The sequence below is a fragment of the Scomber scombrus genome, chromosome 16 (genome assembly GCF_963691925.1).
Source record: "Scomber scombrus chromosome 16, fScoSco1.1, whole genome shotgun sequence".
Taxonomy (NCBI): Eukaryota; Metazoa; Chordata; class Actinopteri; order Scombriformes; family Scombridae; genus Scomber; species Scomber scombrus.
In genome coordinates, this window is record NC_084985.1 from 23,550,026 (window position 1) to 23,568,434 (window position 18,409).

The following is an 18,409-nucleotide window of genomic DNA, read 5'->3' on the forward strand; positions in this document are numbered from 1 at the left end:
AAATTGTACTGGAAATGATATTAGTCTGTTCAGCTTGGTTTTTAGCTGATGAGGTCGTGAATGGTTTCATATCATTTCACTACTTCCCTGTGTAGCACTTAATGTGACCGGATCACTCTCAGGAGAGTTTGGTCAATTTAAGTCATAATTCTTACTTACAATTCATATGATGCCCTCCTCCTGGTCCAGCATGATGGGGCAAGGTCCTCCATCATCACAACTTGTTAAAATGTATTTGTACAATTTCTGTTCTGCCCAGAGAGATCATTTCAGTGTGGTGCAAGAGAACCCTAACCCTAACCATTCAGGCAATTTGGCACTACATGCCTTAAGAACAGAGCTAAAAGAATTTCATGGCAGTGGTTATAAAACTATTTGGATTGTTCGGAAGTATTTTTGTATTTTGGTGTGGGCACTAAGGATTGAAATATCTCAATTTAAAAATATCCCTACAATCAGTCGTCATTGCACTGTAACATGGACATTATCAGCTCTGTAGCTCTGACGGAGTGTGATTCTCACCCTGAGCGTGTGGTGCTCCAGGGCCAGATAGGAGAGGATGTGGGGGTTGAGCACAGCCGCCTCCAGGAAGCGGCTCCACAGAGCAGCCAGCTGGGCGCAGAGCTGGCTCACGTCCCTGCTGATCTGCTCTGCTACTTTCTCGTGGCCTTCCTGCAGCTGACGGGGACAGAGATGGGTCAGAGAAAAATATATCTCTATATTATCAAAAACTTCCAAAAATACACCCTTTGCATTTAGTATCCTTGGTTTTTAATACTTATTGACAATGCAGTGTCTGGAATCAGCCTGACTTGCATGACTGATAGTTGGAGGAAAGTCAGCTTGTAAATCAATGAACCCACGCTGCTCTCTGTAACGCATGGGCCACCATATCACTCCACATGTACATTTCACAATATTTTTAGAGACTTGCTTTAATATAAACTGTTGCTGTTTTTAGATGACCTCCTTCATGACACAAACAAAAGTGTTTTAAGATGCTTAAAGGAAGCAAATATTATTCATATTCGCCTGCTTGCACATTGGCCTCATCTAAGCCAAAATCCAATGTCTCACAGTGAAAAGTAGTCAGTATTAACTATGTTGAGTGTATTTTGAAGCATTCATTATTATGGGTTGCTGTGGAAAGCATAGCAGACTATGAAACATTAATGTAAGGTAAGGCATCTTTATTGATCCCCGTAGAGAGAAATTCAAAATTGACACCATTTGGGTGGAAAAGATTTTAGAAAAATAAAAATAAAATTTAAACATAGCACAAAAAGTAAAGAAATGTGTGTTTGGTAGATAATTACTTTGTTGTAACAATGCTTCTTGGCAATAAATCTTATACCGTTGGAAAGCCTGTTTATTTCCCTTTTAAATGGTGCCACATTTGTAAGGAACATGCATTTGTGGGATGAGCAGCAGAGCTGAGTGTCTGGGTTGTGCCTATGAAAAATGTGGCAAATCTCTGCCAATGCTGAACAGCTTATTCTGTTATTGACTCTTGTTTGGTGTTGTTTGATGGATGACTAAAGTCTGAAGAAACAAGAAATATTGGCAATTAAACAATTTATTCATTTAACAAACAGGAGCCTCAGTAGTGTGTAGAAGAACCATACACAGCCACAACAGCCTGGCACCTCCTCCTCATGCTGGTCACCTGCCTGCTCACACACTGCTGTGGGATGGCATCCCATTCTTCAACCAGCATTTGTCATAAGTCAGCCAACGTGGTTGTGTTGGTCACTCTGGCATGAACAGCACGCCCAAGCTGATCCCACAAGTGTTCAATGGGGTTGAGGTCAGGACTGCTGGCAGGTCGTTCCATCCTCTCCACTACCAAATTGTGGAGGTAGTCTCTGATAAACCTCGCTCTGTGGGGGCGAGCGTTGTCATCTTGGAGTATAGAGTTCGCTCCCAGACTGTGGAGATATGGGATTGCCACTGGTTGCAGAAGCTCATCTCCATATCTCGCTGCATTGAGATTGCCTCCAATGGTGACAAGCCTCGTTTTTCCAGTGAGAGAGATGCCGCCCCACCCCTTCACACTGCCTCCACCAAAGAAGGCAGAGAAGATTTGTCAAATTTTTCAAGGGCGCAACCCAGATACTCAGCTCTGCTGCTCATCCCACAAATGCATGATCCTTACAAATGTGGCTCCATTTAAAAGGGTGATAAACAGGATTTCCAACGGTATAAGATTTATTGCCAAGAAGCATTGTTACAACAAAGAAATACTCTACCAAACACATATTTCCTTACTTTTTGTGCTATGTTTATATATATACAATGAATAATCTCTGTGTAAATAATCTGCAATATATAAATGTGCAATATGCATAAATTCCTGATATTATATATATTCTTGGGATTTACATAGGACATAATTATTATCAGTGTTCCAGTTATATGAAAAAAGGGACAAAGTGACAGTGCTTCTTTCAATTCATTCTAATTGTGGTTCCCAAACTGCAAAAATCCTATGCATAGAATTCACTGTTTAGAGCCAACCAACTTGGCAATTTTTCAAATATGTGTATAGAATGTACTGTAGGTTTGATGTATTTCCTAAGTTTAAAAAAATGGCAAATGCAACAGAGAATGCAAAAGAATGTGGCTATTCTTTAATTAACATTAAGCCCTATAATACATGGACAAATGTACACTCATACAGAATACATACCTGTAACTCTATTGTGATCTGATTAAGAGTTTCTTCTACAGGCAGCAGTTCTGTGGAAGGCAAGGTTATTTGCAGAATTTAGTGCAAAAGCTTCATTACACTGTGTACCAAGCAAGAAAACAGGATTATTACACACTCTGGTAGTCAAATATGTATGGCATTGAAATTATTTTTATTATAAATCAGGACAGAGCCTGAATAAAAACCAAAATCGTTAAAATGAGTCTCTTTGGGGGGAAATACTTAAACTATAAAATGGTTGAATATGAAAAATGACCTAATGAATTGCAGAGGGGAATAAAGTCTAATTGTGGGCTGTTAACCGTACTCTGTATTAATCTACATGGACACGCACTGTACAAAGAGGATTGCACATCATTTTCCACTAATGCGATTTTGAGTTTCAATACGGAGCTTTGCATACGCTCACCTGAGTCCAGTGGAGACTGCTGGAGCTGTGGGATTTCCTTCAACAGAGCAGTGTAGTAGGTATGCAGGCCTCTGTGTGCGACCAACAGGAGGCGACAGAGCCTTCGGTGCCACGTATGAGCTCTCTGCATGCAGTTTTCACTGGGCACATAAAAGCTTCCCTGCGGAGAAGGAGCCACAGAGGAAATGTCAGCTGCTATGTAGGTCAGTAGTCACCTCTCAGAAAATGGCCTGCCTTAATGATGGACATGTACACATACTTGAACTTTACGGCCTCCAAAGCAACAGTTGTCAGTGCCCTTGTTTTAAAAGGAGCTTGTTTCTGCATTGGCGTAGTCAGGATAATTACTTGGGAGATCAAATAAGACGTTAGCAACAAATGGCTCCTAAACACAGCTTGCTGCAAGCTGTAAAAGCAGATCAATAAGTGTGTGCAGCACAGGAGGATGTAACGCATCACTGTTATGACCTTTAAAAGTTCACAAGGATGGGAACTTCACTCAAAATCCGGGGCATCAGGGAATCCCAGCAATTTAGGACTTGAGTAAAAGGTTACAAAGTAACCTTTAAGAAAATTATTAGGAACTAAAGGCTGAAAGCAGATTGACCTGATGCATATGATGCTGAATAAAATAAAACAGCTCAAGTACAGTACCCTCTGCTTTTAGTGTATCACCTAAATACTGTATATGATCTGCAGTACAGGCCATATTGCCAGTAGATGGCTCTCTAACAATACAGGAAAAGATTGACTGTATTACAAGACTACAATCTCCAGTATATGTTGAGTATAACTCAAGTCTCTGTCTAAACAGCTACAAATCACCACAGACAGGATGTGTCTCTCATTTATCTTCTTGAGGAGTTAATGGCTTTATCCTCAAACATCAAACAATGTAGACATCAGCCGTCATACGTGGAGCCGCTGAGCCTTGAATCTGACCAGCGGCTGCCCTGGTCCCTGACCTGCAACGGCTACCAGCAGAGTTCTTCCCATGGTTGGGATGTTTTGGTAGCGCCAGTGGGGCTCAGAGCTTTGAAAGGCATGTAATGCCTGAGTATCTGGGGATGTACTGTAATTTGCCCCAAGCAAGTTCAGTCTCTGGCCCTATCATCATACCTGTGTGCGCTCTGTAATTGCAGCAGTGCTGTATACCCTAACCAGGAAGGAACATCTGTATGTTTACTTTCATAATTCTCTTTACCTTTATAGAGGCCCGCCAGGATCTGTGACCAAAGGGCAAAGAAAAATAGCTATTTTTCTGTATGAACTAGTCATTATCCTAAAACCATAGTTTCGCTCTGCACTGACAATGCTTGGGATGTGCCCCAGATCTAACTCACCTGACATGAGAAATTCTGCTTTTGTTTGTTGCTGTAAATGCAGCTTTTACAGTTCATCATTACGGTGTGCTGTAGTGGTGTCCCAGAGTCCAAACACTGCTGCTGTCATAGACATTGTGTACTAGTGGAAAATACACAAGTTTTGACTTGTTATCTTCACCAACTATGTATTACATCTGCAAAAAAAAACCAAGGATGCTCATGTATCTCACTTCCAACAGTATCATTTCCCACTGAGAGAACTTTTTCCTTCCTTTTGAGATTTGAGAACACTTCAGCTGATATCAATGGAAACCTACATGTGATTTTTTTTTTCCAAGAAAAAACAGCATAACACTTTGAGGAAAATGCTGCAGTATTAAGGGGAAAGTGCTGAAAACGTACCGTAGCCCCAGGTAAAAAGCTCTAAATAAATAAAGGTGAGGGAGGAGGTGGTGTTCTGTGTAGATTTCACCTGCAGCTATGTGGTACGTGGCAGTTGCTAGCAGAACTCATTACTGTGATCAAACGAAACCCCCCCGCTTGGCTAAACACAGAGCTTATTAAAGTGCCCAGCTAGGGGTGGGAGTAAAAACCAGGAGGAGGGGGGGGGGGGGACAATCGGGGCGCTCATTAAGATTTATAGTGTAGACTGACGTCCACAGGGACTTGAGAGATCCACGTTATAGAAGGATGAAAAAACAGAACCAACACCTTTAAGTAGGGATAACTTGGCACATACAGATAAAACTAAAGATAAGAGATAGTTCAGATTTTTTTTTAAGAAATTGGTTACATCATGAGTCAGTTACTAATGTCATTCAAAAGACAGGAATAGAAAACCTAACCTAGCTGTGTCCATACTACATACTGTAATAATGCTAAGTAGGTTTTAATATGGTGACACTGGTAGATGATGAAATATACTCAAAAATGTCAATGAGCATGCTAAATCTGCGTGATGAAACAACTCCAAGAAGATGTCAAAAAAGTTACAGCCACGATAACGGTTCTGTAAGGCTGTACTTAGTCTGGCCACAGCAGTGCTTTACGCTAAATATTAATGTCAACATGCTACTCTGTCACAGTGACGATGCTAACATGAATGTATTAGATTTCATTGCACTCCATACAATAGTTGAGATATTTCAGTTTGGACCAAACTACAGTTACATGTCTGATAACCAATGCCACTCCCAAAACATGTGTCTGTCTTTATAAAGCCATTTTGCTTTGTCTGTGAAATTTAATTGAAGGCTTGACGTCTGAATTAAATGGAGCAAACATTGTGTTATTTCCTGTTATAAAACAGTAAAGCATGCTGACCTAATCTTAAAGGAACATTCTGGAAAATGCGCTAATTTTCTTCTGGCCGTGAGTTGGATGATACCACCATTATGACTGTACAGTAAATATGAAGCTAGAGCTTAGCTTAGCATATATCTGAAAGTAAAGGGGAACATCTAGCCTAATGACTTACTCTGAGAAAAAGAAAAAGAAAAAAGTAAAAACATTCATGTCTGGTTATACAGGGGCGATGGGACTTCCCTATATTGTATTTCCATATACAAGAATTCCATATAACTTTATTTTAACTCCAGATGTGCTCTAGAAGAGCTTTTCAACTAGTAAATACAGTATGACGTCTATGAAGATTAGTTCATGTAATCTGTATGTAGTATGGACTTAGAACACACCTACTCTTGGTAGAAAAGAATTGGCTAAATGTTGGAGACTAAACCAGATCAAGAAAATATATAATTTCACTGATATTTGATCTATCAACATTTATCATTGTAGAAATGTTGGGTTTAACCCAATCAATGAAAACAAGACCAGATTATGTGTAGAACTGTTCTTTTATCAGCTACCTAAAACCAATAAAGTTCCTTTGTAACAGCTGAGTGATTTTGCAGAAGCTGATACTTAAAGAAGTTTAACTATATGTTATGAGTCATAAAGTAATTGAGTTCTTGTAAAGTAAGACATATATAATCAGGATTAATCATTATGATAACAATCATTGGATTAATAAATGGCTCATTGTGCAGTTGTGCAGCCTAACTGTGCTGTTAATGAGCGCAGAGGCATGAGAGGGAGGCAACAAGCCTACACCATCATTTCTAGGGAGAGCTGATATCATTTCCAGATGCTAAGCTTGGAGCCTGCATGCCTGGGCAGGTGGGTTAATCAGATATTATGAAAAGCCACAGTGCAGCCCCTTAATAATCTCTGTGCTGGTCCCTGGTCTCTAAACCCCCATGGAGCCCTGACCAATGACCGATTCTGAAGATGAGGCTCAGGCAGGTCCAGGATCTATAATCCAGATCAGAAATGTCTGCTCAGCTCTTGGGCTGAATCCTGTTTCTTGTATGACATGCCAAAACAAATCACAGCTAAATCCATCTGTATCTGTCCCTAAACTGAGATCCCGTTTACGTCACCATTTGGCATTTAGCTGCTTGCTTACAAAGAAAAGGGAATGACCAGCTAAATGGGGACAATGTCTGACTCATTTGGAGCAGTTTTCAGCTTTGTGCAAAAGAATGGGTTTTGACTTTTCTATTAGAACGCTGCGGAACTGTTAAAAGGTTAAGATACCTCAGAGATGACGGGCTTGCAATAGCCAGCTCCGAACACAAGGTTCTCTACAGACATGGCAGATGGGTCGTTTGCACTCTCTGGTGAGCCCTTTCCCAGCCAGGAGCCCTTCCCTGTACGGGCAAAGCTGGAGAGAGAACAGGGAGGACACATGCAGGGACAAATCATGAGTGTGTACGCGTGTAAAGGAGGATAGTTAAGCTGAGAGACGGGAGCTGCTACTGTTCTAATCAATCAAGTGCTGCAGTAATCTATGTAATGCATGGCTAAACACTAAGTTTATGATATTGACATCTAAATTCATCAGATAAGTGTTCGGAAAACTATCCACTTAAGCAGCTAACCAATAAGCTCGGGTGTCTGCCAAAACAAGCGCAAGGAGGACAAAGCTATGCTAGCAGTTAATTCTAGCAGTTCTCTTCACTCTAGAGTTTGTCTCCATTGATGTTATGGATATAAAAAAAATAAAAAACCCCGCAAATTATAGTTTTCAACTTTAAATCTCACCAGTGTTTACAGTTCTACAATGAGTTAGGTTTGTAGGGTGGTGTCTTTTTTAGGCTTTCCAAGACCAAAAACACAAGTGCAAAAGTTAAAAACAGTGTTTGTTTGCTTACTTGTGAGCTGCAAATGTTAGAATGTCTGGCTTACTAGCTTGCTACCTAACCAATCTTTCAAAACCAAAGAGCCTATCATTAGCTAACTTAAAATAGTATGTGGGGATTATGTCCTTATTCATTGTGTTCTATTTCCTAACTATGTGGAAGCCGATCCTGGACACTATCAGAGTTAAGGCTTACGTAAGAAGTTTTCTGCTTATGTTAGCCTTAACTCTGACTTAACCCTGTTTCGCAGCTAAGCAGTGAAACACGGTTATATTAGAACAAAACAGTCAAACTTGAATTGTCTGAATCTGAATGAATTATGTGTTACCAAAATCAACAAAAATACTTAAAAAAAATTAATGCAAAATGTTTATTCTGTATTTTATTTTATATCCTGCCTGTCATTAATATATAATATATTGTATTTGTTGTCCGATATGTGCCGACATTTTTTAAAGTTATATAAGCAGCATTTTATGTATATTTGATCCTTTTCAAGATCCTTGATTCAAGTTAAATATATATGTACATGTTTTTTTTCTTATTGACTTAGTTATTGTTATTTGTGCATTGAAGTCTTTTTGTACAATAAAGTTTATTGTCAACCTGTTACATATCTTTGTCAAGTGTTTGATAACTACATTTAATGGATCATTGCAAAAAATGTATGTTGATGTATATATTCTTTATATGCAAAATTATCACCTGATGTATATATATCGGAATTAGTTTACTCTTTCATTTTGGCATCAGCATCGGCCCAAAAAATCCATTATCGGTCAGGTTCTAATTCTTTTCACCATATTTATCATCATGGCTGCCAACTTACAGAGAGGTTTTTTTTTATATTAGCAAGCTTGACTGACGTAGCAACAGTAATTTTGAAGTCAGGGTTCAGTGAACGGTCAATTAGGCCTTTGTGAAGAAAAAAAAAAGCCTTTGTGCTTTGTGTGATTTCAAAGTCTTTGACATGCAAATGTTTGCAAAACCCCACTTTGCTCTACCTGATAAGCGGCTGATGTAAGGCAACCAGTGACGCATGTATTGAGACAGAAATGACGGACAGGTGGAAGTAGTCAAACATGACGGGGACATGGTGGTGGAGGCCTCTCCGTGGGTGAAAGTGGAGGCTGAGGGTCCGGCTGCTGATCAGTGGGACGGTGGCTATCTCTGCCAACCTGCAGAATGGAAGAAGAGAGACATATGTTAGACTGGGACGGTATTCAAAACTACAGGGAGTGTTAATTAAAAGAATTAAGCAATTTCATTACACATGCTAAAAAGGAATGTTTGTATCTATTGCATCTGACCCTGGAGAGTCTGTACTTTGGGTACTAACAGGTGCAGCCCTTTACTAAAATATGTCTGAGAATGTTGACTGCTGCTCATTAATAATCATTATTTAGTCATTGCAGTGAATAGTCTGCAGCTTGACTAGAATAGTAATGCAGACTTAGTAGATCCCTCAAGGGGCACTGCTTATTTGGGGACCAGCAGCAGGTATGGGGTGAGTTAACTCTTTGGCCTCTACTATATAGATCCTATGTAAGGCCCAATCCATACTGGACTATCCTGATGACCCCCTGTAGAGGAAGTTTGAGCTCCTACCTTCAGTCTGTAGGTACAGGCAGGTACCAAGATAATCTTTATTGTTTGCCTGGCAATTAGTCGCCTGAATGTGTACGTGATCTCTACACCAAAGCACTTTCTTTATTTTAAAGCGACTGATTGCACTCTTTGTCCCTGTAATCTGTCTTAATTGTTGCATTATGTGATTGTGTTTTTTTATGATAAATGAGTTTTTCTATATACCTGGCTGCAGCCAAATTAACCCTGGTCGGATAATAAAGTGACCTCACTTGACTATTTTCAATAGTAACTCTGAGTAAAAACAAGGATGGCAATGATATAGACACAGTTCACTCCTTTGTAGAGTTGACAAGTACTATCATCACACAGGTATGACAAAAATGGCATGACAATAGGTTTAGAGGATTTAATGCAGAAACACATTAACAAACACAAATGCACAGCTGTTGGTTGATACCAGAGTGGTGCTCCAACAAAAATGGTGTGTTTTGCTGCATGCACTAATGCAAACTGCACACTCATCCTTCTATTTGTCCCAGGCAAACTGACAAATCACAGTAATCACGTATTGCTAGCACAAAAGTTGTGATAAGGTGCTTAAAGAGATGGCTATGAGCCAAAAGACATAACAGCCCCTATTATGCCTAGTTTGCATTCTCACTCTTCCATAAAAGCTGCACAAGGGAAAAGTCCCTCTCAGACACACACACACACATGTTTCAAAACCTACTGTTGCTCATTGTCTGTGAAATGAAGATCAAGCTTCAACTGGAAGTCCACCTCACTCAAGGCTTCCTCCACCTGCAAGACATTGGTTAGAGAGGTTAGATGAAGTAATGGAAAGGGACTTTGTCAAAGAACTCTAAATGTTTAATGGGGGAAAACATACAGGAGGGAGTCAAACCAACATAAGTGTTTCAGTAAGGTGTAGGGTCACCACAGACCTCTGATTGGGATACTGCGATGCAGAGTCACAAACAGTATATGTTCTTTTTTTTCTCCTCCATTTATCTTAAGCTAAAGATGAGACGCCCCATACAATTTATTTAGATTGCACTTCAGTCATCTTTGTTTGGAGAGCTCGCCATAGCATCTTATAATAAAGAGATGTTCCCTGTAACTTTAAGTACGTTTATCCAGTATAGTGTGACAGTAATCAACTTCTATTCCATTTCTTTTTATTATCTCTTTAACAATCTCTTGAAAATGTTGTATAATTCCAAGAAGCCCAAGTCCAATTTTTACCATATTGCCACCAGCATTGATTTTACCAATTAGAGCCTCTTGGTATGAATTTCAGCTTTGAAGTCACACAATATTGGATTATGTTCTTCTAACAGAACTCATGCCAGGACTTTGAATTAGTGGTTTTTGTCTTTCCCATAATTCAAATCCTCCTCACTCATCTCCAGGCCAGATTCTCTCCTCCTCTCTCTCTCTCTCTCTCTCTCTCTCATTCCCTTTCAATTTGGCCTGTTGAGTAATTTTGGTGTTATGGTGATGTTGATGGTGATGAAGGATGCAATCAAACATGTTTGGGCAAGATCTCCCATAGGTGTTAAGCTGGGTTGACACCTTTTCCCTTTGAAGGCCATAGCATATGATTCATATCATATTCATTCTCGTCAATCCATTCACTGAGCCCTCAAGCTGCTTATTAAAGCATCTGATTTTTTTGTTGTGGTATTTATTCATGTGTTTCCTTTCGTTTTGTCACTCATCTGTATGTAAAGCATAAAATATTATGAATCAGCAAAGAGTAAACAACCAGCGGGGACATTTACAGTACATTACATACAGTGGGTTGTAGATGAATACTGCTATTTGACTTGATAACTAAATGTAACCAACCTTGTTTGCGATGCTGAATTAGACACATCAAAGTTCTGCATATGTTCTCCGTGTGCTCTTTACTAACTGAAATTCTGTAGTTCTTTTTATCTAATGTAGGTTGAACAGAATTACTCTCATGTTCAAAGTGCCATAGTTCATGCTTTATGGAAATGAACAGAACCTATTAAAATTTGAACAACAAAGTGGAAAGACAAAAAAGGCGTGAGAAAACTACAAAGGTGGAGCCGAGAGGGGATTTAATGAATTCTTTTGAAGATTTGAGGTTTGACGATGTTAATTATAATAAAAAGATAGGCACAGATCTTCCTTTCCTTGTCCCTACATTTGTCTAAAACAAACACACCCACATACACAATCACACATTCAGTAAACACATAAATCTTTCCAGTTCTGTCCAATATTGATGCTGGGATTGATTGAGCATACATACGGGTGTACACAGGGGAAATGAGAGGCTATTTTTGTCCTCCGTGCTATCTGTAGCTGTGAGCGGCAGATAACCTCCGGAAGGTTAATGAGTGGGGAGCCTTCGGGAGAGCTTACAGCTGAAATCTGATATGCCTTTAAGCTCCTCTGTCTCCACACCTCCACATGAATTCCTTCATTTAATGAAATCTTCTAAAATTAGGAGTGCAGAGTCATGAGAGACAGAATATTCCGACCGAAGCCCAGATCCTCTACAGTCGTTCAGGCATCTTCTGTAGACATGTATGTCATGGTTGTATCTAGGCGATGGTGCGGGATAGTGTCAATATATGAGCTATGGCTATCATATGGATGATTAGCTTTGAGCGGAACCATCTTAACCCCCTCTCCCTCAGCCTTGGGCCTGTCTCATCGCTTGTCACCCCTAATCAATTTGAGCTCCGTTGGCTCGCAACAACAAAGAGAGGCAGAGTGGATTTTCAGGGTCGCGCCCACGGTGAAACCATAGAGGACAGTACATCAATAACTGTCTGGACGGTTTATACGTTTGATCATCTGAATCTACACAGCCAGTCTGGGTCGCAGGAGATTTACATTTGTCTGTCAATTAATTCCAAGAGGCAAGTTGTTGAACTCTATAAGGGTTCACGCTAAATGGTTTTATATGACATTCTGGGGCATCTAGGGGCCCAAATTATACCTAATCTGAAAATACTTCTTCAAAACCATCAATATCACTAGTTAGTAAAGAAAGCCAAAAAGTACCAACTAGTGGCTCCCAGAAAAGTACAGTCAAGGTGGTTATATCAGAAGCCAATTCTGTTGGTGGGTTCAATCATTGTTATTGATTTTACACTTACTCTGTCAATTGCTAAGATTTCTTGCCTTTGAGAGTCTCTTTAAGGCCTCGTAGGTACTCGTCACTGTTGTTAAATCTACGCAAGGACTAATAAGTACTGGCTACAAATGCCAGAATAGATCATCACAACTTTTCATCAATTTGCTTATGCCTCTGTTTGCTACATTTTCAGCACTTTGCAAAGGGAGGGGCTCTGCTGTGTTGTTGTGAAGCACAACAATCAATAGTTCCCAGGATCTGCGGTGATGAGGTCTGTGGCACAAGGTTTAACACTGTGTCTATGCAGGCGGTGTAGTTAAAGTAAGTACATCAGTAGTGCAGCAGCAGCAGCTTCAGTCCTCCATCAGTGTGTACTCAGGATGTGTTCAGGCACTGTGTAGGTCACCCGCATTTTGGCAGCGTTCAAACCCTAATACACAACCCCTGTAATTATGTGTGTAAAAGGTAATACATTTTAGACTTGAATCATAAAAATGCACCTTGGATTGTGGTTTTACAGCCTGTGTAGACAGCTGTGAAGATAAAATTACAAGCGTTTTCCACTCGACTCAGACGGATGACCAAAACTTGTGACAGAACCACCTTCTGTCTACACGAACCTTCAGAAGGTACATCAGATGGTTTCAACATAAAGTATGTCTTTCTTTGTTAAAAGAGGCAGTGATAGTACAGGCATATACATTTCCTGTGACTAGCTAATAGCTGTCTGTCATAAGATTCTCCATGTTTCTTACATCGAGCTCAGGCCATGTTTCCATAGAAACATACAATATATAATTCCGATAGCTCCCAATTTGGCGGTTGGCCTTTGACTTCATCTACCAGCTTGTGAGATAAATCTGAGGAGGTGTAACATGATTAATGGAAACAAAAAAATATTTCCCCAAAAATTGATGTTTTAATTTCATCTATGCTTTTTTTCTTGTAATCCTTGTAGTCAGTGATAGGGAACACCACTCTTTAACTCAACCGCTTACAACAGAGACATATGAAACACGATCAACCCTTCAGATACACTTCACAGGTAGCTTCATTTGGTGAAGGCCATTCAGCAAAGTTTCAAGAACAGGACCATACCACAAGTGCTTCACCTCCGGCCTTTCTTATAAGTACCACCTAGCCCTCTCCTCCCCTTCCACTCATTTTGCGCCCCTATTTCTCTATTCCTGTTCCTTCCTCTCGTTAATAGGTTCCTGAGGGGTCCACGCTGCCTGGGTGCTACAGCGGACTCGCTATAAGCCTCCCCACAACATAGTCAGCAAGCGGAAGAACTATGCTCATCAACCTTTATTCTAGGTTAGGGTGGTCCTATAGTGAAAAGGTGTAGATTACACTTATACAAGTAACACAAATGAGCATCAGACATGTGAATGTATGGCAAACTTTAAGAATCTGTTGTAACACTCCTCCTTGTGGCCAGAAAATGCAACATGTGTTGTTAGCCGCTTTTGAGACATGGAGTTACCGGAGATGTCTGAGTCCATAAAGCTGCTAAATGTAAGCGAAAGATTTAGGTAGCAGGGAACACCTCGAGGAAGTATACTGAACAAAGCATCCCACCCACTAGCATTCCAAGACTTTGAGCAAATGCCAGAGTATTATTACTATTCCTTCAATCAGCATGATGATATTACTTCTTCATTACATACTGCAGTTCTGTTAAATACCTGCTCTAATTACTTTAGCTGACATAAAAAGGGAGTACTGTTTGTGTGATAATAAGAGTGGCGACTCCAGCAGAAACTTGTGTAGGAGGAAGCTGAGGATGAATAAATGCATGAATTAACGGCCATTTAATATTTCAAATGTGTTACATGTGTTAAGACGCAGTCACAAGCTGCAGCAATGGAACAAACTATCATACAGCTGTTTTCACTGTAAATCTGTCATTCATTATACAGCTAGATCGCTGATAAAAATGCAAGCAATTAAATGATACTATAAATTCAGTCATTTTCTCTGTTGCTTTAACAAAAATGTGTGCGGGCTTGTGTGTTTGTGTGCCAATGAAGAAAATGTCACCGGCATGACTCACCCTTTCTCCATCCAATAGCAGGTGGACTTTGAAGATCATACAGTCATTCACCGTAATCTCCTCATTTCTGTAAAGGATCTGAAATATCCGGCTGAACACGGTGCCATCGTAAACCCCCGGCGAGCTGAAACTGCATTCTCCTGAGGTGGGACACAACAACATACAAAATGACTACCAGCTGTAACAGTTGATTAATTGAACTGCAACAGTCAGCATGCAGGTTTAACTACAAGATATAACACATGCCACGTGTCCTTTTAAATATTAAGACAGTACTAAACATGACATGATTATGATAACTTAAAATAAAGCCAGGTCTTTGATTTAACAGATGTATCACCTGATATATTACAGTGTTCACTGAGATTAGTGAATAAGTCCCCAGATTTGAAAATGCATAATAACACTCACGAATGTATAATCTGACATTTTCAAATGTTTACCAGGATTTGTAAGGGATCTGAGTACATGTGCTTGGATCTGAAAATGTGCACCAAGATTGTGAATATGTCTCCAGGCTTCAAATGTGAATTAGTATGAGCAGCTCATGTTTGATCCAATTAAGTCGTTTTCCATATCCCCATACTCTCATGTTAGCTTCCAGGCTCATTAAAGGATGGGTTCACAATTTTTCAAGTCTGTCTTAAAATTAATCAGTCAGGTGCCCAACAGACCTTTGAAATAGGTTTTTCTTGCTGTAATCGTTCCTCTTGACCATTGGAAGATCCCTTCATAATGTACTTACAATAAGTGATGGGGTCAAAGCCACAGTCCTTCTTTTTCTGTGCAAAAATGTATTTAAAAGTTGATCTAATCAGCTAATCAGCTAATATGAAGCTTCAGCTGTCCAAATGAGTCAAATCAAGTAGATATGTTTCAATGTTACAGTCTTTTTAGTACCAGAGTCCTTCTTTTTGTTACTATACTTCCACCACAGCTCAACAGGGAAACACTAAGAGGGAATTTGATGCTAAAAAGACTGTAAATGTGTCAGATATCCACTTGATATGACTACCTCAGATTGCTGAAGCCTCATATAAGCTTCAGATCAACTTTTAAATGACTGTGTGGACACACTGTGGATTTTGGCCCCTACAGAGCCGCCCTGGGGTCAAATGCTAGAAAAAAAAAATTGACGTGTAAATCTCTGCAAACGGATTTGTAAAGTGTACCCTCGGATTCTCATTCCATGTGCACGGATTACATGGCCTCTTCAGTTCTTCAGCGAATGGACCTGCCTCGCATGGACTGCAGAGACCACATCCGCTCTGTTAATTCAATTTCATCCAGATTTAAGAGCAGATTGCTGTTTGACTGCTCATCTCAATGTTGGTGTTCAGGTGACAGCACAATAAATGCTAAATCATACATAAAGGCTGTAAAACTCCAAAATCACAAAGCGATCGTTAAGGTTAAATCTGCCGTACCTCGACATTCCATACGAAAGTCTGGTGTATTAACCATCCAACCATTCATCATGTACCATTTACAAATCTGTATGCACGAATTGTGAATCGAAGGGCACGCTTTACACATCCATGAGCATTTTTTTTCCTTCCACCCCATCACTTACATTGAAAGCACATTTTGAAGGGGATCTTGTAATAGTCAGTATGAACAGGAGGAATGATTACAGCAAGGAAAACCTCTTTCACTGTTTACAGTTGCATTACATGTCAACCTATCCTTTAACATACATAATGCCATATATAATCAATGAAATCCCTTTGACAAACATAGTGGCTTTAATGTTTGGTTCCTTATATGGAAATATGTAGCAACTGCTGAAGCTAAAGATGAAAAACACTAACAGACAATGGCGTTAAGATACTGCAGAACTGTGAACATGCCCTTATGAGAGAGCTTCTCAGCATGAACAAAAGCAACTGACTTATGGACATAAGTCTAATTTTATATGTGTGGTCCTGCATTGCCACTGGTGTCACGGTATTTTACGTCCTACAACATTCTCACTATTTCCACCTTTCATCTGCTGTTATAAAACAAGCGTTTATGAGCGAATGCATTTCGACAGCGAGCGATGTGGCGTGCATGGTCAAATTCCTTCTACTGCTATAAATATACTGTGCAAGGTCCTCCCTGTTTTACACATTAGCTTAGCTGAGAACCCTGGAAGGCCACAATACTGAAAGAAATGCAGCTAAATAAAACTGTTTTATTTGACACTTCCACAAGTGGCCTGACCAAAGGGAAGAAAAAATTTAAATAGCATGAAAAGAATGCAGAAATACTTTCACTTTACTGGGTGGTCTAATAAGAATGAATACATATGAAGCAAGAAAAGACCTGAAGTACACAAAATGAACACTGGGCCCAGCACTATTTTAATATACTTTTGCAAATTATAATTAAATATGCTTGTGTTATTTAGATCAAGCGAAGTGATTGCAATTAAATGTTATTAACAGGTTCTCTAGATCTTTTAAATGGAGCCACAGATGCTCAGTGATGCAGTGATGCTGGCAAATTACAGGCAACATAATTTCACTCTGAAAGAAATGATTTCCTTGCTTTCTAAATAAAAACAGTATAATAGACCTTAGAGTTTCTATAATTTAGGAAATGGCTTATCCATAATTACACCTGTACTAGGGTTTTTTTGGTAGGATACACATTGTCGGGAGTGGTTTTAGATGGGCGAACATTCTCAAGCAAAGGAAAGAAATTGATAAACCAGATTTTGTGTGTAGGAACAAGAGCATTCATGGTTTATGCATATCACTGCGCATTTGCATAGCTGATAAACGAAACCCCTGCTGTTCCGATTTTCAACTCTGATTTTCATGTCCTGACACGTTTCCGATACGATGGCTGTTTACTCTCTGCTACTTGCACATTTTCACCCGGCAGGGCTGCAGAGCTGCCGTCCAGCTGCGAGCCGTGAGAGGTCTTTGAAATCCCCCCGCTGAGGTTGTGCTCTTTTCTTGTCTCAGTCTTCCCCTCCTTCTCTCCACAGGCCTCCTTCTGATAATGCTGTCACTACTTGCAGTTTCAAGCAGCCCCAGCAAGGATGGCGGATGTGTGGGAGAGCATGAGCGTGTTGTCAAAGTCTTGGTGGATGTGTGACAGAAACAGCGTAATCCCTTTAGGGATGCACTGTATGTGGAAGGAGTTGTAGCTCTATGTTAGCACTGACACCTCACAGTCAGGATGTCACTTTCATTTGTTGTTTTTTTAATATGTTTCTTTGTGTTCATTTTGGTTTCATCCCACCGTCTTAAGACATACAGGTTAGCTAGATTAAAGACTCACATTCTGCATTGTGCGCAGGAATTAACATAAAATATTCTCTATGTGTGTTTGATTTGAAGGACTCCTGCTCTCCTCCAGGCGCTTCCAGGCCCTCTATCCTTTGCTGGGTGGCCCATCAGTCTGGCTAAAGTCACTAAATTCATGCTATGGGTTAATACTATAGTTGCTCTTGCTACCTTCACACACTCCTTTGAATGTCAGTTGGTTTACAGGATTGATTGACGTTCCATTTTGTACTGAGGGAGCAGAAGTGATAAGACCCTGATAAGAGATCTGTGTGAGATTTCTGCTTTGACCTTGATAACAAAGAGGGTTGCATACATGGGGAAAGGACATAAAAACATCTGCACATTGTAAAGCAATCTCATACAACACCTATAATATGAGTATTGCTTTTTTGAATTACATAATGTTATACTTTGGTTGAGACAGATAATTGTTATATTATATTGAGGCTGTAGGATATGATATTGGTGCATTGTATTGCATTGGATGCATGCATGTCGGAAGGTGTACCAAATGTTTAGTCCCACAGAATTGTTTCCAACATTACAGTATGTTTTTCCATGTTTAGAATATGGAAGCCCATTCCTGCAAGGAAAAAAAAAGTCGAGGATGATAAAAAAAAAAAAATACACAGTTGTTTTGTGAGAATTCTCTTTTTAAAATGTGCAAATAATAATAATAATAATAATAATAATAGCCTACTAATACTACTACTAATA

At 39.7% G+C, this 18,409-nt stretch overlaps 1 protein-coding gene across 1 annotated transcript in view; it reads right to left on the reverse strand.

The window, feature by feature from the left end:
* fam135b (family with sequence similarity 135 member B) overlaps window positions 1–18,409 on the reverse strand; it is a 35,961-nt gene that overhangs the window by 8,367 nt on the left and 9,185 nt on the right. Inside the window, exons 3-9 of the mRNA XM_062435945.1 lie at window positions 14,412–14,551; window positions 9,968–10,038; window positions 8,652–8,825; window positions 7,043–7,169; window positions 3,120–3,279; window positions 2,690–2,739; window positions 523–678 (exon numbers count right to left, since the gene is read on the reverse strand). Of these exons, the coding sequence (XP_062291929.1) occupies window positions 523–678; window positions 2,690–2,739; window positions 3,120–3,279; window positions 7,043–7,169; window positions 8,652–8,825; window positions 9,968–10,038; window positions 14,412–14,551 (878 nt within the window). The remainder of the gene's footprint in view (window positions 1–522; window positions 679–2,689; window positions 2,740–3,119; window positions 3,280–7,042; window positions 7,170–8,651; window positions 8,826–9,967; window positions 10,039–14,411; window positions 14,552–18,409) is intronic.